Source organism: Muntiacus reevesi, chromosome 12, assembly GCF_963930625.1.
Source record: "Muntiacus reevesi chromosome 12, mMunRee1.1, whole genome shotgun sequence".
NCBI classification, from domain to species: Eukaryota; Metazoa; Chordata; class Mammalia; order Artiodactyla; family Cervidae; genus Muntiacus; species Muntiacus reevesi.
In genome coordinates, this window is record NC_089260.1 from 71465809 (window position 1) to 71491577 (window position 25769).

The 25769-nt window shown below is 41.1% G+C and overlaps 1 protein-coding gene across 3 annotated transcripts in view; it reads left to right on the forward strand.

The window, feature by feature from the left end:
- The window catches only part of KHDRBS3 (KH RNA binding domain containing, signal transduction associated 3), a 147827-nt gene that overhangs the window by 52435 nt on the left and 69623 nt on the right, over positions 1–25769 (forward strand). The window contains exons 1-5 of one of the 3 annotated variants that reach the window (XM_065903372.1): positions 3111–3229; positions 13342–13421; positions 15575–15613; positions 18162–18261; positions 20648–20764. In XM_065903372.1, the coding sequence (XP_065759444.1) occupies positions 18256–18261; positions 20648–20764 (123 nt within the window). In that variant the 5' untranslated portion in view covers positions 3111–3229; positions 13342–13421; positions 15575–15613; positions 18162–18255. Of the gene's footprint in view, positions 1–3110; positions 3230–13341; positions 13422–15574; positions 15614–18161; positions 18262–20647; positions 20765–25769 lie in introns of those variants that run through there. The other 2 variants (XM_065903373.1, XM_065903371.1) reach the window with 2 other exon arrangements.

Consider the following 25769-nt stretch of genomic DNA (forward strand, 5'->3'; position numbering starts at 1 on the left):
TCTCTATTCCTGCTTCTTATCCATTGCATTTCTCCCTTGACAATTAGATAATCAGTTACTTGTTTCTTATGCGTAAGAAGGGAGCTCCTTTTTGTGCATATACAAGTGAATGTGAATATACAGTCTTACACTGCTTTATGCTGTGACTTGTGTTTGTGTGTCTATGTGTACAAGCACTGTGTTTGGTGGAGACTTTTTCTCATCAGAACATGAAGGGTTTTCCTGATGTTGTAAAGTAACTTATGCTATCTGTCTGAGTGGCTGTGCCCTTGCTTATATAACCAGGCTCTTAATTCTAGATATTTAGATGATTTCCTGTGTTCTACTATTAAAGAAGTGCTTTAAATCAATACATTTGTATATAATATTTTATATCTATCCACATATATCTTTAGGGTAAATTTGTAAAAATGGAGTTGCTGGGACAAAGGAAAATGACAATTTTGATGTGCTTGATTCTTTGAGAGAATTTAAGCAGTTTTAATGAACATTTACATTACCAAATTTTTTTTATATTGAAAATTTAGCTTATTTAAATTCAAAGAGTATTTGGCTGTGTCTTAGAGGATTCGTGGATTTTAGCATATTTGGTAGGGTAGGTGGTCATTGCTTAGGAAGCTCCATACTGAACCAAGACAGAAACAGAAAATAAGGAAAAGCAAAAGCCAAAAAAGTCATAACTGACACTAGCTTTCCTGGTTGACAGAAATTTGGTGTCCATGGCTTGAAAACATAGCATTTTAATCCCCTACATCATTCATCTAAAACCTAATCACACATTTGCTTATAATTTCTGAGCTGGGAGATGGCATTGGTACATTAAACTGTATGTAACGAATGTAATCTGGGGATTAGTGAAAGTCAAATCCCCTATGTGTTCGACCTTGAGCATCTGGCTGGATTTTCTGGGGTTTGCCTTCATATGCTCCAATTTACTGAAAGGTTAAAGCCACCTTGGTAGCTGTCTAGTCCCTTCCTGACCTAGGGAAGTCCAGAGGGGTGGTAATATGAGTTTGGGAGTTTGAAACTCCCATTTACGGACAATTTCAAGTTTTCATAAGTCATCTTGTTGCTTCCCATTATTTTGCATTGTACTTTATTGGACATCCTGAACACATAAACATACTTATGATCTTCAGTCAAGTAGAAAATGCCAAACTGTTGATTGAACAGCGCCTAAAAAAATGGAAGTTTGGCCAGTTCTGAATTTTACCACTGGGGCCACGGGGACCTGAGAGAAGTAGACTAGCCATGATGTAAACCAGACCTGTGTGATGCCCGTGATGGGGGCGAGGCTATTTCAAGTGCTGTGTGGCATGTTAGGTCTAGCACACCTACATGCTTAAACATGGCATCAGGCCTTAAATTTTTTTCTAAAATAAATCTTAAACAGTGAAATAGTTCATCATATTTCAAAGCTTGCTTAAGGTAGCAACAAGGGTATTTTAGCAAGATAAGATTTGTAAAGTTGACTATCTGGAGAAGAAATTGGTTACTTTTCTTCTAATTTTTATTTCCTTCTTAAAAATCATAGGGATATCTCAACCTTTAATATATGGTAAAATACATAAGTCTTTCAAATTTTTTAACCTTAACTTTAACCTAACATGCTGCTTCAAATGATAAATATCACTGATAGAAGGAGTAACATTTTGAAGGCTGATTAAGGAATTAAATATTAAATTGTGCCTGTCAGTGCTCAACAATCATTAAAAAGCCTTTGTTATATAAAAAGAAAATAGGTAGTTAAATCTATTTTGACTGATACATTAAAAATTCTGTTTTCTAGGAAGTTTCAGCGAACCTAATTTTGCTAAATCTTCTAACTCGCTAAAGGTATTCTCAATTATAGCATAAATGGATAAATAAAAATAAGATGTAGAAGTTATTTTCCTGTGCTAATTAAAGCTGAGCCATGAATTGTTGTACTCGATGAGCAAACGGCATGTGACTTACTGCTTTTTACTGAGGAGAACCGAACTGATTTAGCTCATGTCCACCATTAGCTTTACAGTTTTCAAATATGTTTTGTGTCTGCATGCTCAGAAACTCTTATTTACGGAAAATAAGAGTATATAACATGGTATATTATTATCTCTGGAGTATGGATATAGGAGAAACTTTCTTTTAATTGTATATTTTATTTATAGAAAAATGTCAAAATTAAAAGTACTCTCAAAAGGTTTTTTTCCAACAACAATGGCAAGAATTATCTACGTAAATGTTTATATTTCACATACTTCTGTTCAATGTATCTTGTTCCCATGCAGATTCTATATAGAATGATCAGTTTTATAGGAGCAAAACGTAGCATAATACAAGAAAGCAAACCATCAGTGTATTTGGAGATTTAGTAATTATCTTTATCCTTAGAAGCTTTACTCAGAAGTTGCAGGCCTAAGCTGGGAATGATAATAGAATTGTGCATGAAGTACTTTGTGAGTGTCGTGGTGGGAGTGACTGATGGACCCCCGCCCCCCGCCCCCCTGTCAAGGAAAGTGACAGTTGCATAAAAAGTAGTATTTAATATGATTGAATCTTGAAGGCGATGTGTGAAGTGGAAATCATCAAAATAGCATCACCAGCAGAGAAAAGAGCACTAACAAAGCCACAGGCTTGTGGTTGGGCTCGTCACTTGTGAGGTGGGAAGATTTTGTTTGGGAGGTGACTATCACAAGGCTGTCTAGGGCTTTTACTGCCCTCTTAGAGAATCCTTCATGGAGGGAAGCACCTTGAAGACCCAGGCAGGGCTGGTAAAATGGGATGTCAGTACTTGGTAATGCTAAACTGAGAGTGCTTTCTGGATCAGCCTGTTTTGAGAATTCCAGAGGACCTCAGAGTCTGTTTTTATGTTTGTAACTAGTGTATTGTTCCCCTCCATGAGCTTGGGTCATTGAGACTTGACTTTGGAGCACATGTGTGTGTGTGTTTCCCCACTTGCTGGTGAAGAATCATCAATGAAACGGGAACACGCCATTGCTTGAGCAAGCTGTAGGCATCTGAAGTCCACATTCTGTATTTGGTTTCTTGCCACCATAGAACTAAGGAGAACCCCCAGTCTCAGAAGTTCCAGGTCTGACACTTCATGGTTTTCTGTTTTTCCTCCACAGAAATAGAGAAGTTTCAAAAAGGAGAAGGCAAGGATGAAGAAAAGTACATTGATGTGGTGATTAATAAGAACATGAAGCTGGGACAGAAAGTGTTAATTCCTGTAAAACAGTTTCCTAAGGTAAGACAGGTGTGCACTGCAGGCGTGTTAATCTTTATCACAAGGGAGCGCTTGTTTAATTTATATTCTGTTTAGTGTCTTCTTGAGATGTTTTCCCTTTGCAGAGTATCCCAACATGCATACTTTTAAAATTAATTAAAAACTTATTTAGTGATTCTGTCCTTTCTGTTTGACTTTGGTGTGAGTTATGAAGCCTTAAAAGTTATTCTTCTGAGTTATATTTCAGACTTCAGACAGACAGTTCAACTTTTTCATGCTGTAGTTTTTCATTTGTAAGATAAGCTTGGTTGATAAGAATTAAATAAGATTATCCACGTTAAATGCTTTGCATCGGGCTTGGCACATAAATATTCAAAAAATTCTCTAATTATCTATTCTAGAAAGAAGTTTGATTTTTATTACATTGAGCACAGTTACAATAAGTACTTTTAAAGCCGATCTAATTATAAAATCTTTATCATCTTAGATTTGGCCTAAATTGATGCTTTTTTCTCTGCTTTCTTTTTTCTTTGCGTGTCTTTGTACATGATGTATGCATACTGTTATATACATTAGTAGTTAATTTCTTTTGAGTGCAGAACAATAAGCTATTACCTGAATATACCACAGTTTATCCATTGCCTGGGCAGTTTTCAATTTTGAGTTGTTATAATTAAATTGTTGTGAACATTTCATACAAGTCATTTTGTGACCATATGTTTTCATTTATTTCTAGTAAATACTTAAGATTTAAATTGCTGTGGATTTAGTTTTATAATAAATTGCCATAATTTTTTTCCCCTAAATGGTTGTATTTGTGACATTTCTAGAATAACACATGCAAAGTTGTGGTTATTCCATACCTAAACCCTTATTTGATGTTGTCATTCTCTTTAATTTCAGCCATTCTGATAGGGTATTGGTATTTTCATGTGGTATTAATTTGTATTTCCCTGATAATTTATTACCTGGTGTGCATTTATTGGCCATTTATATATCTTCAATTTTGAAGTCTCTTTTGAGATCTTTTTCTGCTCTCTGGGCTGTGTGTCTTCTTATGATTGAGTCATAGGAGCTTTTTTAAAAATGTATTTCCTGTATCATATCTTTTGGTGTATATATGTTTTGTGAATATTTGACTCAATCTGTGGCTGCCTATTATTTTCTAAATGGAGTTTTGTGATACATTTTTTAATTTTGATGACATGTAATGGATCAAGTTTTTCTTTTATGACTTTACCTTCTGTCAACTAAGAAATCTTTGCCAACTTCAAGGAAATGTTAAAATCCTTTAAAGTTAAAATGATCATTTCTTCCATTTCCTCTAAAAGCTTTAACATTATAGCTTTTAATTTTATGTCTGTGATACATCTCAAATTAGTTTTTGTGTACAGTATGAGATAGACAGTCAATTCATTTTTTCCTCATATGGATATCTAGTTTTTTCAGTGGCATTTGTTGAAAGATATTTTCCTTCCACTGATTGTGTTGGTACCTGTGTTGGAAATTGGGTGACTGTGTTAAGTGAGGATCTATTTCTATACTTTCTGATTTATTTCATTGATCTATTTATGGATCATTATGCCAGTACCATACAGTCCTCATCATTGCAGCTTTTTATAGTAAGACGTGAAGTTAGGTAGTGTAGTCCCTTCAACTTTGTCCTTTTCCAGGATTGTTTGGATGTATATCCTTTGCAACTCTATGTAAATTTAAGAATTAGTTTTGCAGAACATTCTGCTGGGATTATGATGCTGTTGCATTGATTTTGTTGGTCCATTTAGGGAGCTCTGACATCTTAATGATATTAAATCTTCCCTTCCTTGAATACGATGTATCTTTCCATTTAATTTCCATCACTTTTAGGGGAAAGGTCTTGTCTTTTGTTAACCTTACTCCTAAAAGTATTTTATGTCTTTTGAACACTTGTAAAATGAATATTTTGAAATATTCTCTTCCAGTTTTTGCCTCTGATAGAAACTTGTATATTGACCTTGTATCCTGCTGCCTTGCTAAGATTCACTTGTCTTCGTAGTTGCTTTGTAGAACCTCCAGAATGCGCTGTGTGCACGGTCATGCTGCCTGCATAAGCGGTTTGCTCCCTTCTCTCCAGCTTCATGCTTATTGTTATCTTGTGTTATTGCTTTGGCTAGGATCCCTAGCATAATGCTTGAATGCAAGTGGTGAGGTTAGGCATTCTTCTCTTGTTCACATCAATGTGCAAAACATTAAATATTTTACCAGTAAGTGTGGTAACAGCTGTGGGAATTTGAAGTTTTCTTCTGCTTTAGCTTTGCTGACTATTTGATTCTGACTGGATGCCGACTTTTGTTGAATATCCTTTCTGCATCTACTGAAATGAGCACAGGATTTTTCTCCTTTGTACTGTTAACATAGTGTTAATAAATTAAACCAATTTTGCATTTCTGAATTAAAGTCTGCTTAATGATATATTATCCATTTTATACATTGTTGGATTCAAATGCTTCTGTATTCCTGATAGTGGCCTATAACCTATATATATTTATATAAAATATTATATACATTTATGTAAATATTTATTTATACATAAATATATATTTATAATAAAAGTATACGTAGACTAATATTTATATATATAAAATTATATAGTGAGTGAAGAAGTGTCCCCTCCTTTTTTTTTTTTTCCCCTGTAAAGAATATATGTCAGTTTGGTACTGTATTTTCTTTATTATTACATAGAATTGACTAGTGAAGCTATCTGGGCCTGGAGTTTGGTGGTATGAAAATGTTTCAAATATATATGTTTATATATGAATCAAATATCATATATATTTGAATTGTATTCTGTAACATTGTACTACACTGTGGAAACTGGATTCTGTTCTGTTTCTTTGAGGAATGTTGACATTTTTGGATTCAGACTACAGACTGTTGGATGGGAATGCAGAACTCAGTTTACCTCTTAGTTGGACTTTCACATTTATTTTTGGCATACATGATTGGCAGATTTTATACACAAAATATGGGGCTCCCCAGATCTAACTGCCATTTCTAGCATTCCTCCCGTTGATTTCAGTCCTGTGTTTGCCTCAAACTCTGCTACTCAGCTAAAAAGCTCTACAATCAGTAAATTCACCCAGGCCATTCCCTTCTTTCAACTCTTGACTCCCTTCTAAAATCTCTTTGGTTTTTAGCATTCTACAGACTTTAGATGGCTGTTTTTTGTATTGTGTTGCACATTTAGGAGTTTATAGTTGTTTAGCTATAGGTAGCCTATTAGGAATTTACTTAGCTCCACTTGCAAAAACTGAGGATATACATTTTAGTAAATGGAAAACTGTTATGAACGTTTTATAGACTACTAAGCAAAGCACAGCTTATGGAAACTTTAATAAATTAATTTGCCAGGCTTGATGTGCACTATATGCTCAATATGCAGTAGGAGGAGGGGTGCAGAGACTCTGTCCCTATCTCTAAAGAGTTCATGGTCTAGCAGATGCTTAATCTGAAGTTAACACTCTGCTGTTTATAAGTAATTATGTGACAGGAAGTGTTTGAGCTAAGTATTTGAAATAAACCTCAAATGTTGTTTTTCAGTGTCAGCTTTGAGGAGAATAGGGGAAGACAGATTATAATTGCTGTGTCTCACAGAGAGCAGAGTCCATTTCAAGTCCTGATAATGTCTGAAGTAGGCTGCTTGGAAATCTGCTTTCAGAATGCAGAAAAGGATATTTCTGCTTAGCAAATTGAGCATTTGAATCTCAAGCCAGCCTTGTGTAGAGGCTAATATATAGCACTCACATCAGTTCTAAGAAAAAAACTTTGATGCTGGTGTCAGTTACAGGCTGAGCTGGAGGAAGCCCCTCTGGAGTAGCAGTGGGCGGGCAGCTTGGTGTGGGATTGAGGGCACCATACCTGTTCAGCGAAACTCCATCTAATATGATTCCATTAACCGAATAATTTCTCTTCTCTTAATGAACTGATTCAATACTCTTTCAGTGGTACAGCGTTGGACATGAGTCCTCAAGTTTTCAAACCCAAAGTACATTTGCTCTCTTGAGTATGTGTGCGAGCTTGGAAAGTATGAAACTCAAACACTGTTTCATGTTTTGTTTTTTTTTTTTAAGACTTTAAGCTGTAGAAATTCTCCATATTACTTGTGGGTAAACTCTAACTCTTGGTTCTGGACAGTGACTAGATGTAAGAATTAACCTAAGTGCCAAATCTCCATTGGAACAAGGCATGCTATCTATGAGGACCTTGAATGCCTTGTGGTTTAGATTTTACATTGATGTGTTTTTTTTTAATAAGCTGTTTCTTCATCATTGAACCTATCTATCCATTCATATACCTAACATTTATGGAGGGTCTCCTCTGAGTCAGGAATTGTGCCTGGAACAAACTGATTAAAATTTGCTTTTTTGCACAAGAAGTTCTAAGTTTTGTGGGACATAGAGATGAATCCCCTAATGAGTATAATACAGTGTGAGGAGTTCAATGTTGGGATGCTCTGGAAGGATACAGGATCACGTGACAGTCTCAGAAGCCTTCCCTAAGACTGTGCAGGAGCTGGCGGGGGTGGTGGGGCAGTGGGCAGAAGTGAGCTGGGGAGATGGAGGGGTGGCCCTGAGAGAGGGACACAGGGCAGAGGGCGTTTGAGACACTACCAGCCCCCATCCTTGGCTAAGCAGGGTAATTTCAGTATGACGTGCAGGTTTTCATTAAGGATTTATAAATAAAGTGGTATGGGAGCTGTGTACAGGGGCTGACCCCATCACTGTATTTATTAATATAAGGTTGGGTTGGCCAGTGGGGGCTGCTTTAGAGTCTGAGGTGGCTCTCCAGGTGTTTATTTTAAACTTTATCAGGAGATGGAATGCCATGTGTAAAGTCATGCTAGGGTAAAAGAAGGCTTATGGACCATTTTAAAAACTTGTTATCTAAAATTAAGCTGTATCTTATCCCTATATATCATTATACATACATGCTCTACTGCTATGGTAAGATTGTCTTTATTTTGTTGTTAGTTGCTCAGTTGTGAGTTGTGTCTGACTCCTTTTTTTTTTTTCAATGTTACAGCTCTATTTATTTAGATGATAGCAGGAAAATCCATCTTTGAGGTGTGAGGGCACTTCGATACAAAGATGGGAAGAGAAGAGCGCCCCATCGTGTGGGGGGGGGGAGGGAGAGAGAGAGAGAGAGAGAGAGGGAGGCGGAGAGATAGGGAGAGAGAGAGGGAGAAGAGAGTGAGAGAGGAAGAGAGAGAGTCACGGGAGAGAGAGCGAGCGAGAGCGTGTCTGACTCTTTGCAGGCTCTTCTTGTCCATGGAATTTTTCAGGCAAAAATACTGGAGTATGTTGCCATTTCCGTCATACTGTTAAATAAAAAAGGAGAAGCAACATGTAAAACAGATAAAATTCTAGTTCAACATTTATTTAAAAAAAACTGTCTTGGATCTTAGGAGCAATTATTTTCTGGAGGGTAGGCTTCTATGCTGTTTCTACTTTGGAAGTGAAAGTGTTAGTCACTCAGTCCTGTCTGACTCTTTGTGAGCCCATGAACTGTGTAGCCCGCCAGGTTCCTCTGTCCGTGGGATTCCCCAGGCATGAACACTGGAATGGGTTGCCATTTCCTCCTCCAGGGGATCTTCCAGACCCAGGGATGGAACTCAGGTCCCCTACATTGCAGGCGGATTCTTTATCATCTGAGCCACAAGGGAAGCCCTTGTTTAGAAGTTTTCTACTGTACGTAGGGCTCCCTGATTAACTCAGTTGGTAAAGAATCTGCCTGCAATGCAGGAGACCCCGGTTCAATTTCTGGGTTGGGAAGATTCACTGGAGAAGGGGTAGGCTACTCACTCCAGTATCCTTGGGCTCCCTTTGTGACTCAGCTGGCAATGTGGGAGACCTGAGTTCGATCCCTGGGTTGGGAAGATCTCCTGGAAAAGGGAAAGGCTGTCCACCCAATATTCTGGCCTGGAGAATTCCGTGGAGTCCATGGGGGTCATCAGAGTTGGACACAACTGAACGAGTTTCACTTTACATATTACTATACTATAATGTTTTAATAATAACTTGGTGTCACTTTTATAATTAGGTTAAAAAACACATTCGCATTTGGGGAGGAAAATACGCCCCAGATTGTTGATTTAGGAGATACCTGTGTACTATTACTGTGATTTTTAAGATTTACTGTACTGATTTAGACTCTGCAGATTTAAATGAAATTTATTTTCTTAATTTGATCTTTGCTGTTTAATCTCTTAAAGCAGTCTAATGCTTACATATTATTTTCAGTAACTTTATATTAATATGGGTTCTTACATTAAATCTCTTCCTATTTTATGCATATTTTAATTTGGTATATTTACTGTCTCACAGAAGTTCTTCAGTTAAGAGTCTTTGAGGAGAAGAGAGAAGTGTATATAAAAGCATGTTTCCTCTGGAGTTTGAAATAAAGCTCGGGAAACTTTCTTTGCTAAGGTTGGATCTTGTTTTTCCCTTATAGTGAACTGCAGATAATTAAAAATCCATGAATCTACTACTGGTGGAAGACTATTTCATAGACGTCATCCTCTCTTTATATTTCTCCTACAGTAGTAAATATTTGACAGTCATATTGGTGTGTTAAAAGTTGCCTATTATGTGATAAGGCAGTGATCATTGCCCCTCGTAGTATTCGTTAAACCTTGGGGCCCTGTGGGGAAGCGGCAGGGCGGCTCTGGAGCAGAGAGCCTTGTTAGGAAGAGTGTGGCCCGCAGACTGTTGCTTCCCTGAGCAGAGGCCCCCTCCAGGCCAGCCTCTCCCCTCCTGCCGGCCTGCATCGCACAGTGGGCGGAGGGGAGTGCATTGCTAAGGAGAAGAGTCTCTTTCCAGGCTGCTATTGTTCTTTTCTCAGAGGTCTTCTCTGGGCCCTTGAGATCTTGTGATATACACCCCTGTGTCATGAGAATTGGAAAGTTGATATTTGTGAATATGATAGCTTTCAAAAAATATCCTGAAGGAATTTCAAATCTTAAGCTGTGACTTTCCCCTTATTCTCTTTTAAAATGCTTGATTATTGATCCAGAAAGTAGCCCCTTAGCTTAAGAATTGTTAAGTGGAGTTCAGAAACAGCCATACATATGTAGGGGCTCATGAAAGAATTTATTCATTTTTTTTAGAGGTTTATTGTTTTTATTATGGGCTTCCCTGGTGCTCAGACAGTAAAGAATCTGAGTCAAATGAGTAATTAACACTTTGGTTGTCATGTAAATCCATGGCTGATTCATGTCAATGTATGGCAAAAAACACTACAATATTGTAAAGTAATTAGCCTCCAACTAATAAAAATAAATGGAAAAAAAAATAAATGAAATTAAACTTTGGTTGTATATAGCAACCCCCCCACCCCCAATCTCGTTACATTTAAAATCTAGAAATGCTACCATTATATGTACTCTGGTCACAGTGTAGTACATTGAGAAATTGAAGTCTGTGATGGATATTTCCTGTGTCAGTCTTTTTTTTTTTTCCATCACTGCTTCCTTTTGAGAGGTGATAGAGGATAGGTCTCTTAAGTGTATTGCTGAGCCAAAAGGTAAAACAATCTTAATGCTTAGCAGTATATTACTGACTTATGTGTCTTAAATTGATTGTACTGCTTATTTTGGCCCTGGGCCCCGTGAAGCCCTCCAGGTTGAGTCAACTGAAAATTGTGCAGCTGTTCTCTTGGACACAGGAAGTATAAACAGAGCTTAACCGTCTCTTCAGGGATCCCCCACCCCCCACAGGGGTAAAATGGCAGAAATTCAGGAGATGGCCCAAAGTATGACCTGAAAACAAGGGATTGACCCACAATTACAAGAAACCAGGGGCACTTAGTCTATATCCCGAGACAGTGGCAGAGGGAAGCGGGCAGGGGCGGCAGTCAGCCCTCTGGGTGAGGCCCCCGGCTCGGCCCCGTGGGGTGTTTGACACAGGGCCGGCACAGCTTTTCCTGTCTCTCCGCCCTTCTCTCCTCTGGCCTCTCCTTTCTCCATCTCTCATCAGGCTAACCGCCTACTGCACCACCTCCACTTGGCTATCCTGCGGACGTCTTATATTTGGCGTGTCCGTAAGTGAGCCTCATACTCTTCTGGGCAAACCTGGACCTTTACCTGCACTCCTGTGTCAGTGAATGACAGACATCACACGTATCTAAGAGCCCATGCGTAAAACTAGCACATCACTTTTGTCTATTAATTTCCTCTTCATTTACCTCTCCCTGCCCATTCTTAAAGTGCAATGATTTACGCATTTTGTTATTTCTACTTATAAATTAATTCTCTCTCTCTGTGTTCCATTGCCACCCCTTAACTTAGACCTTTGTCATCCCTCACCAGTCCTTCGTAATATCCTCTTATCCACTTTCAAATCCTCCATCCCCTTCTCCACATTTGAAGCCAGACTATGCAGTCTGAGATTTTCTGGATCAACAGTTTCAAACTTACGTATATATGGGCTCCATTGCTTGTATTATTTGTTTTGTTGTCCACCCATCCCCCTACCCCCACCCAAAGAATACAGTCCAGCTTTGAGCAGACAGAGATTAAAAAGCACGTAAAGTGGATGATTTCAAATGGTGTATCACTTGCGTGTGTCGGTGTATGTGTGATTTTCCCCGTATCATCTCCTGAAGAAGTCACTTGTATATTTTACTTATTGATTTTCAGAGTTGCTGATGTCTAAATAAGTAGGGCTGTTTACCATTAAAGTAGATGCTATGTTAAAATTACAATCAGTGGTACAGTACCAGATAATCTGAACCACTACTGATAATGCTTAGTGATTTGTGGTTGGGAAAGTAATCAATCTAAATAATAGTATTTATATAGATCTAATATGTTGCAGTGATTCTGCAGCAAAGAAAATCAATACAAACTATGTTGACCAGTGCCATTTGATTTGGGGCAAAATAAACTTTAATTGCACAAGTGTTTATTGAGAAATCATTATGCAGAGAAGATGATGAATCAAATGTGGGTCCTGATTACTCTCCAGGGATTTACAGTTGAGCAGCAGAAACACAGTAAATTTTTTCCAAATGACAGAGAGTAAAGACCATACTGACCTAAGAGAGGTGGATGGACACTGCAAGAACTTACGAGAGTGAGGGAGAGTTATTTCTGGAGAAAGAATTACAGGTGGAGCTAAATGTAGTCCTTAAGTATAAGTTCAGGACATTAACAAGCAGAGATGAGAGGGTTGTGCGGAGTAACTTTGGGGCCAGGATGATTTAATTATGGGATGTAGACTGTGGCCGTCGTCGGAATGGTGATGACCAGCGTGGAAAGCCTTCGGTACTGTACTTGTGCATTAGACTTTTATATAGCCTAGGGAGCCCTGGAAGATTTATGACAGATATAAATAAGCAAGTAGAATGTATAGTAGGAAGTATTCTGCATTATAAACGATCTTACCTTGTTTTTAAACTCCTCAACATTTAAGAATGATTAATTTAAACTCAAGTTGGAAATTGAACTTCCATGTAAAAGTGATTGTTATTTTTAGAGGCGATTATCAGAATCATGAAAATTATTGTCAGTAATCCAAAGCTTGATCCAATAACTAAGTACCCTGAGAAACAAGTGTTTGGTTACCAAAGGGGCTGCTCTGTTTCATGTGAATGAAACAGTCCGCAGTCTGTTGTTAGGTTTACTACTGTTTGGAGTTTCGCATTTATGACATTGACTTAATTCAGATGAGATCAGTATTCTGAATACCAACTAGAAGGTAGGTTTATTTATTTATTGTGTTAGTGGTTAAATTATTGGAACCTAAAATGGCTGGTAAAGCTAATGAAAATAGTGAGCTGGTCTTTCGTTTCAAGAGAAGATAGGTTAAAACAAACCTCATTTATTGTCTTTTGATTCTTGCCATTGGGCCGTAATTAGGTGAATGTGGAGATGATGAACCAAATGTTGTTTTTTGACAGTTTAATTATTCTCCCCAGTAAGTCTAGAGAGAGGATGTGGGGTGGTGTTTTCCAGAGAGGGATGTTGAGTCCAGCCTTACATGTGGGTGCTAGAAAAACATGCTAGAATTTCTGTTGTAATGTATATAGCCTATGATTTCTGCATCTCAGCCCTTACTTTTATTAACTTCTCACGTGTTAATCTTTACACATTTTAGGAGGAGGGAAGGATGATCTCCTGTTCACATATGAAAAACTGAAGAACAGAGAAGTTAAGTAACTTGCTAAATGTTACACAGTAAGTCACAGGCATTTGAACTGAAGAAATCTGGCTCCAGAGTCCATGGTCTTATTCAAGAAATTAAGCTTTGTTTATTACACAGGTTCAGGCTAGTACTGTTAGATGGCTCATGTGAGCGCTGGGCAGTGAGACCGGATCCTGGCGTGAAGAGGGAGTTCTCCACGGCAGACGCTCCCGCCAGGCTTTAGTCACTCATTTGCTCTCAGTGGTTGGGGCACATACCTGCTGGATGTGTCTGATTATGGGCTCTTGGATTGTGTCTCCTTGTTAACTTACCTTTCAGTACACAAAGATTGTTGCCAAAGAGACTGCAACTTCGGGGCTACTGGAGATGCAGTCTAAGCGAGCGGGAAGACAGCGGCGCCACTCGCCCCCTGTTCCCGTGCAGGCTTAGGCTAGGACAGTGCAGGCAGCTCCATCCAGCTGGGCATAAGGAGAGTCATCTTGATTCGGGACTGGTTTCTGTATCTGGTTTGTTAATGACGAATCTCTTAATCTAAGAAACTATTGAAATATTAACCAGTGGTAGGCCAGGTGTAGAATTTTAAAGTAAATAAATGTATACATAAACATAGCATCAACTTCCCAGGTGGCAAAGTTGGTAAAGAATCCACTCGCCAATGCAGGAGACAAGAGACACGAGTTTGATGCCAGGGTTGGAAAGATCCCCTGGAGAAGGAAATGGCAACCCACTCCAGTATTCTTCCTGGGAAATCTCATGGACAGAGGAGCCTGGTGGGCTGCAGTCCAGGGGTTTGCAAAGAGTTGAACATGACTGAGCATGCACACGCACACATGCACACAGACATATATATGCATACACACACATTCATTTTACATACGTATAAAATGTAGTGTGCGAGCCAGAAGTACTTCTTGATTGCCCAACCTGAGATCTGGATCACTTGCCGTTACAATCTATAGGGAACACTGGGTCTGCCTTCACCCCGGACTGCACCCCTGGACCTGCTCGCTCGCCTCCTTCCTCTCTCACATGTTCTTAGCTCTTCAGTAAGCTTTACACTCCTGTCCAACGTTTTTAAAGTTTTTAAAAATTATATCCTCTCATTTCTCACATCCAACTTTAGAACTAACGCTATGGAAATAAATTACAATGTTTATTTCTTACAGTACCTCCTTATTTTACAGTCTTTCTAAGATGTCTTTTTAAGGATTTTAAATAACCTTTAGACTTGATAAGATGCTCATTTACCAGACGTCATTGTGCAGTTAGGGCCCGTATACCAGAAACACGCCTCCTTCCACCTGTGCCTGTGTGGCACAGGCCAGGGTCCGTTTTAATTGCACCTGGGGTAGAGGTTGATGCATTTTGGGCGGTAACTTGGCTGGCACTCAGGACTTGCCTTCAGGGTGTGAAACGCTGCCTACCTGTCGGGAGCCCCTGCTGCTCTTCGCTAAGGCTTAGGTACATGGGGAAGTCAGTCAGGGTCTCTGCCCACAGATTGGCACCTCCATCCCCTCTTAAGAACAGGAAGGTAGGAAGTCATCACTGGGCGGGGAAAAAGACTGTGAGGTTTGAGGCTATAAAAGCCTCCCTGTTTGATAAGCGACTGCTTTGTGGGTTTTGTCTGTGGGAGTGCGCCCCCGGGTGGCCACTCCCCACATTCATACCCTGTGTGTGCCCTTCCCTTGAGTCTGGCCTGCGCCTGCAGCTCCCTTAACTGACAAGAAGTGCACTTCCAGGCCCACGCTCTAAGGAAGCCCGAGAGCTTCTGCCTTTCTGGTCTGAGAAGACACATACCATGCCAAGGTCCCGTCACCCCAGGGCCACCGTGGGAGGTGGGCGCTCAGGGACACAACTGACTAAGCACATGAGTATGAACACACCAGGGCTTCCCTGGAGGCTCGGATGGCACAGAATCCGCCCGCAATGCAGGGGAACCCCAGATTCAGTCCTGGGGGAGGGTGGCGGGGGACGGTCTCCTGGGGGAGGGAATGGCAGCCCACTCCGCTGTTCTTGCCTGGAAAATCCCTTGGAGAGCGGAGCCTGGTAGGCTACAGCCCATGGGGTCTCAAAGAGTCGGGCAGGGCTGAAGCGACTTACACACACATACGTCTGTTAAGAACGAAGACCAGGATTGAGATGTAGAGAAGATTTCAGAGTGGAGTAAGACACATTTCTCTTCCAGGGAGTACAGCCTGGAAGAGATGTCTGAAACTACAGTTTGGTGAGTGGGACAAGAGAAAGCAGGAGGCGAGAGAGCGTGTGGGCCGTGGGTGTCGGGGATGCAGCCTCGGGCCTGTCAGCCTGCTGATCTTGGGAAGGGCTGGCAGTGCTGCTCTTGTGTGTTGTGTGTGTTCTTTACAAGGAAAAGCTGAAACCACCCAGAGTGACTCCGGATTTTAAACTCCAAGTTAAGCCCAGGTTCCTGCCCAGATGGATGACTCTGCCTCTTACTTCCCCGCCCCAGCCGCTCTGCTTCAGGAGGCTGGCTGCCTTCCTGTTTCAGAGAAGCTCCTTAGTGCCCGAGGGCTTGGGCATTTGCTGTTCACAGCGCAGGGGCTGCTCTGCTCCAGACCTTTGCCTAGGACACAGCCAGGCCTATGGTCCCAGGCCCGCTTGAGCTGACGTTGCTCCGCCCTCTGTGATACCCACGCTGTCTGTCCTCGCCTCTGTCCCCCTCACTAGAGCTTAGCGATAATTAACAGATGTGTCTGCATGCCTGCTTCTCTGTCTGGCCTTTCTGTTCTCCACCCAGCACCTGGAACAAGATTGAGAATCACCAGTGTGCGGCAGCAACAATGCTTCCTGTGGGCTAGACACTGATCTCAGGACAGGCTTTGTTGATTTTGTCAGGATTTAAAAAAACAAAGCAAAGTAGGTTTTGTTGCCATTCTTCCTGAAGATTCAGGCTTTTGTTTAGGAGGAGAGAGGGGGTCTGGGCTCTGAGGTTTCAGCAGAGGCTGCTCCCCACCCCACCCCTGTCCCCAGCCAGGACGAGTGCTCTCAGGGGTCTTCCCTCCTCTTCCCTGTGCACATTTGGGGGTTAGGAGGTGATGCTGTTGGATTCCTGCAGAAAAACCCTTTGAGAAGGTGTCAACTCTCCTGCATCCCAAGAAGCTGATACTTGAGTCTCGTCTCGCCCCGCAGGTGTTTGCACGCTCTCCAGATATGTGGTTGGTGTTTGCCTGGGCACTTCAGCATTAGCTGGTATCCTCTTCTGTTTTCTTGTTGTTTTAAGGGTGAGACTGACATTCTTTATGACTCTACATCTGAGCTGAACTGGGTAGTTCTTAGAACACAGTAATTTTGAAAAACTGAAGTGAGTTCAGAGAGCTAAAGGCAGAGGCAGGAGAGTGGGGAGGCTGGGGAGGCGGGCACGAGTGTGCTGGTCCCGTGCACGGCAGTTTCCTGTAAGGGTGGCCAGACCTCTTGTTTTAAACAGACATATAACAGGGCCACAGAAAGCTGTTAAGACCTCCCTGTGCTTGAAGGAGATACAAGTGGATACAGAGATGGAGTTCTGCTGTGGGCGAGGTGAGGGATGACAATGGCTCGGACTAGTGGTTGAGCTGGGACTGCAGGGAAATAGACAGGTTTCAGAGAGATCTCGGAGGTGACATTGCTACCACTAATTGATTCACTGGACATTGATTAAATGCCCTCTCTGCAAGGGTGTTGGAGCAGTGAGTACAAAAGGACTCCTCGCTGCCCTCATGGAATGACTGTTAGGCTTCTGGCTTGAGCTCCTACATGGATGGTAGTGCCATTTGCTGGAAAAATAATGTGTTTGACGCTACATTGGCCAGGATTACAAGTTCAGTTTTAGTGTTGAGTTAGAGGTCAATAAAGCATCCCTTTGTTAGACTAATCAACTTTTTGGTGAGCACCCAATTAAGGGAAACCTTTTAATGGAGACAGTGACATGTTCCTGAGTCTTAGTTGTTTATGAAATGACAGCTTCACTATAATTGTTCCCCATGAAACAGTGTCATGTCACAAATAGAGTTTGGATCAATTAAAGCTAGTCCTTCCTTAATCTTTACCAAGGAAGAACATAATTATTGGATCTTACAGGTTATGTGGTAAAACTTAGATATACTCTGTGCTGGTTTACCATCTTTATAATCATTTGAAAAGTTTCTTATTTACAGATGTAGCATTTGTAATATGATAGTATATTTGTCATATAATAATTGGCATCTGGGGAAAAATCATTGGTCTTGGAAGTAACACTTCCACCTTCTATTCAGATCTGTGCCCAAATGGAATCATTAATAAAACAAGACTAATGTGTACGAGGCTCTTACTGTCTGTCTCACCAGTGCAGCCATCAGGTAGAAAACATACCCTGGCTTCTGGAAGAATAGACCTTATTTGGGAGGATTTCTAGAAGCTCAGGGAAGGGCTGAGGTGACAGAGAGAGTGCTGAGCCCGAGGCCTGCAGGTGTGGCGGAGGTCAGACCTCGGACGGAGAGGGAACCAGGCCCGGAGGGTGAGGGACGAGGGGCGTTGGCGGGGGCTGGGGGAGCAGAAGGGAATGGACGCCTGAGTGCATCTTAGCCGAGGCTGGCCCCTGGGAGCACAGGGCCTGTAAGAGGAGTGCTGGGATCTCCTGGTTTGATGTGTTGTCAAGTGACTTGAGCGTCACTTCACACTTCACATATCACATGTTCTATGGACATCCGTTGCCTCAGTGTGAAATTCAGTGTTTGCGCTGGATGCTTTGTAAGGTCTCTTAATTTTATTAATTGGGAGATATTTAACTATTACAGACGTGATGTAAATGTGGCTGTTTGAACACTCATTTTTATGCTCTCCTTGAAACCTGCAAAAATGAATATAAATGAATGAAAACGGCACAGACCTATGAAGGTAAGAATGGGCGTGTGAGGCAACTTTAGTTAAACGGTGTTAGTTTAACTAACATTAATTTGGTGGTTGCAAAATAAATGGATAAGTGGTGATGACTTAGGAGACCAGAGAAAGCAGAATCCTGAGCTTGCAGGGGAGGAGAAAGCAACCAGAAAGATGCTTATTAGTGTGGAAAACCTTCCTGAGAAGACTCGGGAATTGTTGATAGCAGTTACTATGGAGCTACATTGACGGAATAGAACTGACAAGAGAGGACATAGTGGAAAGTCTCTGCGTGGAGGCTTTTAGACCACTGGATGCTCTTCCCAGCTGAGCAAACCCAGCATCCTCCCTTCTCACCCTTGCAGGGGACGGGAGATTTCCTGAGAGTCTGAGCGAGAGCAGCTTTGGCTCTGAGACCCAGATGGATGGAGCTCAGGGCTGCAGGGAGGTGCGCACTGAGGATGAGGGAAGTGTCCCTTTAAGTAGAGGTGTGTGAGCTTCACAGCGAGGCTCTCCGTATTCCCCCTCCTAGGGCATTAGGGAATCCCTATTCAGGGAAATGCCTAGCACGAGAGAAGAGAAATGCAACGCGGACTTTGAGTAGCTTTGGGTGATAAAACCGGCTGCTGTGTTGCGGTGAATTGTTACACACGGTTGTCAGATTGCACGCGTGTACAGAAGCAGAAAGTCCAGTTAGCATTTTAGCTTCAGTTTAAAAATTTTAAAAACAAAAAGCAGAGGGTGACCAGTCATGTGAGGAAAACCCATAATGTAGCAGGAAATAAATTCTCCAAACAAAAATGGTAAGAGGCATCTGTGGAAGACACACATACTGTTACTAGAAGCTTCCCGGTATGGGGGTGGGGCACCTCGTGCCATTACCAGCCTCAGAAAGATAAGAACTCGCATCGCTTCCATAAAACGTTTTTAAATGCCACAGAGAAGGAACCAGCGTAAGAAAATACTGCTGGTGGTTAAAACGTTTGATAGCAGAAATGAAAAAAAAACAGTGGATGTATAGGAAATATAATTAAATCTCCCTGAAAGTAAAACAGAGATAAAGGAAGGAGGAGGAATAAGAGAAACTTAGACCCTCTTCAGTAGGCCCAGTGTCCAACAGGAGAACTTCCAGAAAGATAAAGCAGAGAAAATGGGGAACAAGAATACGGTAGGGTGGGTTGAGACATTGATTTCTTTCCCCCACTTTGTAGTATTATTTGATATTTTAAACTCTGTACATTTCACCTCTATAGTTTTTAAGTAACTTACTTAAATTTTGAAAAGCAAAAAGTAATTACATGTAAAGGTTAAAAATAGAGAATTTAGTTTTTGTTAAAGACCAATAAGATAGAAAGTGGGCAAAGAAAAAAGTGCCATTTTGATTTTTTTTAAAGTACATATTTCAGGAAAATTGCTTCAATTACCATAGAGACATTAGAAACGATTTTGTCTTAAAAAACAGCAACTGCACAGCAGTGGCGTAACTCCTGGAACGTGGCTCATATCAAAGCTGAACCACCATGAGTTTGTAATCAACAATCTTGCCAAAGAGAAGTTTCTCTCTTGGTAAATAGGGCTGATTTTCTATTTGAAAGCACGCAGGGTTTTTAATTACCATAAGGGTTTTAAAAGTTATGTAAAATTCCTAACAATACTTAGTTCATTCAGTTGTTATCTATTGCCTATTGTGTGCTGTGCATTATTTTAAATTGTTTATTTGTGTGGACCCATTTAATCCTCAGAATAGAGCTGTGAGGAGAGGTCCTGTTGCCATTTGTGATTCCCATTTCACAGATGAGGATACCAGGGCCTGGTTACCCCGAGCCCAGGGTCTCAGCAGAAAAATGGCATAGCCAGGTTTTGGAGTCCTCAGTCTGTAGTTCTCCTGATTAACTCGCTGCTACTCTGCGTGTTCAGCAGAGCCCTAGGCATCTCGGCTGACCGGATGGGTGGGCGCCCAGACCAGCCCTCAGGGCTGATCAACTCCGGCCTGGGTGCTCGCCCGGTGGAAGGACGCAGGCGCTTCGTGGCGACGTTAGAGCGCCTTAGAGGACCGCTGTGACTGTTTCCCCAGCCTGCCCGTGGTTGGTATTGAATGGAAGTGGAAATTGCCAGGAGGCAAGTGAGGAATTCTGGGAATTAGCTTCACTTACAATTTGTAACAAGTACAGTCACACTGGAGTGACTTGCTAGGAAGAAATACATGTTTTTTGAAATTTTACGGTTTTTAGCCCTATTTGCTGCAGTCTGTGGGAAACGTTACAGGGTGATGTTATAGCAGGAACTTAAATTACTCGTCGTTAATCAGTGATGTGCAGCACGCTGCAGTGTCTCCTAAAATTCAGGAAATAAATTGCTTTCTTCAGATACGAATGTTATAAGTTGTTTTTTTTATTTTTCCTAGTTCAACTTTGTGGGGAAGCTTTTGGGGCCACGTGGAAATTCTCTGAAGCGTTTACAAGAAGAAACCTTGACAAAAATGTCCATCCTTGGCAAAGGCTCCATGCGAGACAAGGCGAAGGTAAATCTTGCTGTAACAGTGGCTGCTGCTCCAGTCAAGGCGTGTAACGTGCTCTCAGGTCATCCACGGATCCAACGCGTTGACGCGCGTTACATAAAAGCTAGCTAGGATCCCAGGGGAAAGTATGGGGAAATGCTGCATATGGTGATGCATTTGTGACACTGCTCAGAAAGTTGGGTCACTCAGGCCAATTTCAGAATATGTAGTATCTTAAACCAAAATCGGTAACTATTACTTTAATTTATGGAGTGAAATAGTAGCACCATGCTTTTGAATCTAGAAGCAATACCTTCTAGAAAGTGCAGTTTTATTGAAATTATCATGAGGAGATAAGTTACTAATGTCTCAGCATCACTATTTGCATTTTAGACTAGTTTCTTCAGGTCTTTTCTTCTATGCCTGTGTTTCATATTGTTGAGTTTTTAAAGTATATGCTTTTATTTGCTCTTTTTGCCCTTCTTTTGTTACACCATGCATTTTTTATCAAGTTAAAATTGATATAAAATTAAAATAAATGTTTTGTTGATTGCTTCCTAACCTGACACATAGTTGTTCTACTTGGATGTATTCACATGACTGCCTCTTTTTTTAATAAACTAAAATTACTGAATTATTTTTATTGATCACTTTCTTAAATAATTCTGAACGGAATGTTCACATTTCATAATGTGGTATCACTTATGTTGTTCTATTATTATTTTCTTGTTCTCTCATTATTAAAAGATTTATTTTAGTGAGAATGAAATCCACTTTCAATGATCACTTTCTGTGAAATGTTGAACAATTTTTGTGTCAGACAGAAAGCATATTTAGACAAAATTCAGCCTCCTCACAAAAAAGTCCATCTAAACAATAGCTTTTATAATTAAAAAAAAGCCACCATTTGTTTATTTAAAAACCACTGTGAGTCAGGTACTCTGTGTACCATCTTACATGTATTATTACTGCATGTTATCCTTGGAAAAATGATGACAGATACATAATATTTTTCTTATTTTATGTCAGAAAAGTGAGATTCAGAGAACCTAAATCTATTATCCAGGTTTATCAGTGGAATTTATATTACTTTATTAAAACATGGCTACATATCACGGTCATATGAGATATTGTTTAAAAATAGAGTCACATGCCGCAGCCTGTTTCAGTGGAACCTCAAAATGAACTTTCAGTAGGTGTTTAAGGGATTCTGATGCACACCAGGTCAGGTGAACTGCTCACGAAGCATCACTGTCGACAAATGACGTTCCTCTGATTCCCTGACTCACCTCTTCTGGCAGGAGGAGAACATGGAACCACATATGGGTCAGTTGGTCAGAAATTGTGTGTGTCTTACTGGAACGTATCCCATCTTTGCTGATGTCTTAATTAAGTTTTCAGGAAGGCCATCTGGTAATGAGGTCCATGATACAACCAGTGAAACCTGTCAACTTTGTGCGGCTTGTTTGTTATTAAGGGCCTTCCTTCTTGAGAAGCAATGTTTTGTGCCAGTGATCAGGGAGTCAACAAATGGTTTTACGGGAAGAAGGAAGCAGGGGAGGCAAGGCTTCAGCCATATTGTATGTCCAAAGAGAAGTGCCTGGCTGGGTATCATCAGAGGGATCCTAAACCATGTCAGCTCGCTAACCACGCCTGGTGGTCCTCCCAGATCTTGTGGCCATTTTAAGGGCTGGTGATTGTTCTCTGCTGCTGGCATGTTAGACAGTCAGCAGTGACAGGAGCCAGGAATCCTTTTTGAGGGCAGTCTGTGTGCTGCAGTCATGTTCATGAGTAGCACTGAGGGGGCTGGGAGTGAGGTGCTTTGACATCTGTTGCAGTGGGTACCTGATCACAGAGGCATGCTCAGCATCACATGGGACTCCCTGTTATTACATACTTGAGCCTCTTTCCCAGACCAGGTATCACCCCTTCACAAATCTTCTCATTTCTGTGCCCTTGAACACATCAGTCAGTGGGTCAGTATGGGAATTCTTCAAATGCTGATCGTTTACATCCCATCAAGGCACCTAGGAGCTGAGGACGTAGCATAGTCTACTGAGCCCACTGTCAGGGGACCAGGACCAGAAGTACTTTATCTCTTGACCCCATAAACCCCAGTCTCATTGGTGGCCTTCGGCAGAGCATCATTTGCTCAGAATCGAATCTGTTTGTCCTCAAACTGTATTGAGTATTTCTCCTTTTAACTGTACGCTTATTAGAGTAAAAGGTCCCAGATCCTTGTTGGAAAGACTGGGAGTAAATGTTTAGTACACACATACCAGGAATCCTACAGTTACTGTCCTCATGCAGCCTTCTCCTCTAGATTTAGCTCAGCTCTTTTATTTTCTGCATCCCCGGGGCAGGCAGGGATCCAGTCTTTGGCCAGGAGGTGATAAAGGGTAGCAGAAGGAAAGCATGGGAATTGTCATCTTCTTTTAAGCAGCTTCCTTGGCTGTTCGAGACAGGTTTTTGCCAGTGTGGAAGGCTCAGTGGGACTTAGTGTTTGTGCTCAGAGTTACTCGGATCCTTCCAGATGTTGCCCATCCAGCTCTCAGGGTTTCATGGTCCTCCAGACACTGTCCTTAGTCCCCCATAGGGATGGCTGCAGTCTGCTGGTCATTCAGCTATACATGCCCGAGCTCTACCTGATCTCTTGGCTCCAGCAGCCTGTGGCCACAGCAGGAAAACCTTCTGGGATACTTCTGGCTCTTTGGGTCTTGAACTGATCATGTCAAGTCCTGAGTCTGCCATTTCCATCTTTGAACTCTTCAGTGCAGCAGAAAGAGCCCATTTCACCCCACCCTGCCCACCTCGTCTCCTTCTCGCCCATCATACTGTGCCATGTGGTCCATGGCTTACACCTTCAGAAGCATCTCCCTGATAGTAACCACAGTGATCGTTTCAGTGACAGATGTGTCCTATCTGCCAGGTAGTAGTCAGATCCTCACTGCCTAACTTCAGTTTATCCTTTTTACTGATTTTTAGTCTACAGAAGTCCTCCCTTAATAATGTTTATTTCTAAAGAGGTTTCCATTCCCTAGTATTACAATCTCATCCTTTTAGATTTTCATAGTGTCCATCGTTTAAGTTCTAATGTGAACATAATTCATTTTCTTCTTGTACTTGCTATATTGATAAAATTGTAGGATTCATTACTGACATGTATCAACGGATTATATAGCATAATAATCACTAAAATGCTATGGTCTGTTGAGCTTTCAGTTTGTGCCAGACATGCTGAATGTTTGCCCACAGTGTCTATGTTATAGGATAATACAATAATTAACACTATCATTATGTTATAATAGTTATCATTACTATATTTATCATTTGAGTGCTTATTATATGCTAAGCATAATTCTAAAGACCTCTGATGTCTTTTGAAAGGCTTCAGCACCTTTATTACTAATAACTCCTAATGACTATTATAATGTCTACTTTATTACTATAACAACCCTTTGAGCAGTAGGTACTACATTATTATTATTCATTTTAAAATCACCTCTTCAAGATAAAGATAAAATAATCTGACCAGTTGTTGGATTTGGGGTTTAAATGCAGAACTCTATAATAAAGTCTGTGTTCTTCCCTAAACAGAGCATTGCCTCTCATCATTAACCCAAAAAGAAACCCAGTAATAACTGCTCACTCTGTGGAGTTGCAGGACAGCTGTGGTTATGGTCAGAAAGCCTCCCTGTTCCAGCTTCAGTTTGTAATAGAAATGAAAATGTTTGCCGGTGAATCAACAGTTATAATCTCATTAAAAGCATTAGCTTGGTGCCATTATTAGAAAAAGATAAGAAATGTTTACTTCAGTAGTTTATGTTTTCAAAGATGAACTACCAGGCATAGAATCCAGTTTTTAAGACCTCAACTTTGAAAGGCAGAGTGTCAGATCAAAAAATGAAAATATTCTGATTAGGACAAGAACTAGTCCACCATTGGCATAAAGAATAGTCCTTTTCACACTTGACAAATTTTGAAGGAAACGCATAGGTAGCTTGTATTTGCTCTCCCTTCAAACAATTTTTTTTCTTTTCTCTCATTCTCTGGTCCACTTTCCATAAATGTGAAGGAAACTAGCATTTCCTGAGTACCTGCCACACACAAGGAGTGTCCTGGACACTGTATGCACCATCTCCTTTGCCAGCCTCTACACAAACTGCCTTTTTATTCATCTCAGTGGACCTGCGTTCATATACACAGTCATAGCTTCTCAGTCGTGTCTGACTCATGTGACCCCATGGAGTGTAGCCTGCCAGGCTCCTCTGTCCAAGGGATTTCCCAGGCAAGAAAACTGGAGTGTGTTGCCATTCTCTTCTTCAGGGGCTCTCCCCGACCCAGGGATCCAACCTGGGTCTCCTGCACTGTAGGCGGAGTCTTACTGTCTGAGCACCAGGGTACTCATATACATATTGTGGTTTAGTGGTGGTGGTAGTAGTGATGATGGTTTAGTCACTAAGTCGTGTCTGACTCTTGTGATCCCCTGGACTGTAGCCTGTCAGGCTCCTCTGTCCGTGGGATTCTCCAGGCAAGAATACTGGAGTGGGTTGCCATTTCCTTTCCAGGGGATCTTCCTGACCCAGGAATTGAACTCCGGTCTCCTGCATTGCAGGCAAATGCTTTACCAACTGAGCTATGGAGGGAAGCCCTGACACCAAATTGATTTTGCAAATTAAGTGATGGGTTACATATAATCTGTTCAGACTCACACCCATGTTGACCAACATGGCTAAAATTCAGGTCTGTCTGGCTCTAGGTCCGCTGCCCTTTTCATGCTCTGTATTTTGATTGCTTTTCTTCATAAGAATTCAAATTAGTTAACTAACAAAAGTTAAAGCCTTAAATCCAGGGTGTGTGTGCCTCTTTGGCCTCTTGGCTAATTCCAGGACCCGCAGGTGCTGTTGGCAGGAATTCCTGGGCTCGCTCTCTTACAGGGTAGGTTTTTTGGAGCGGCTTGTAGGGATTTCTGCCTTTTGGAAATCTCTCCAGTTGTAGGTTCCTACTAATCTTTGTCTGTCTGTCTGAT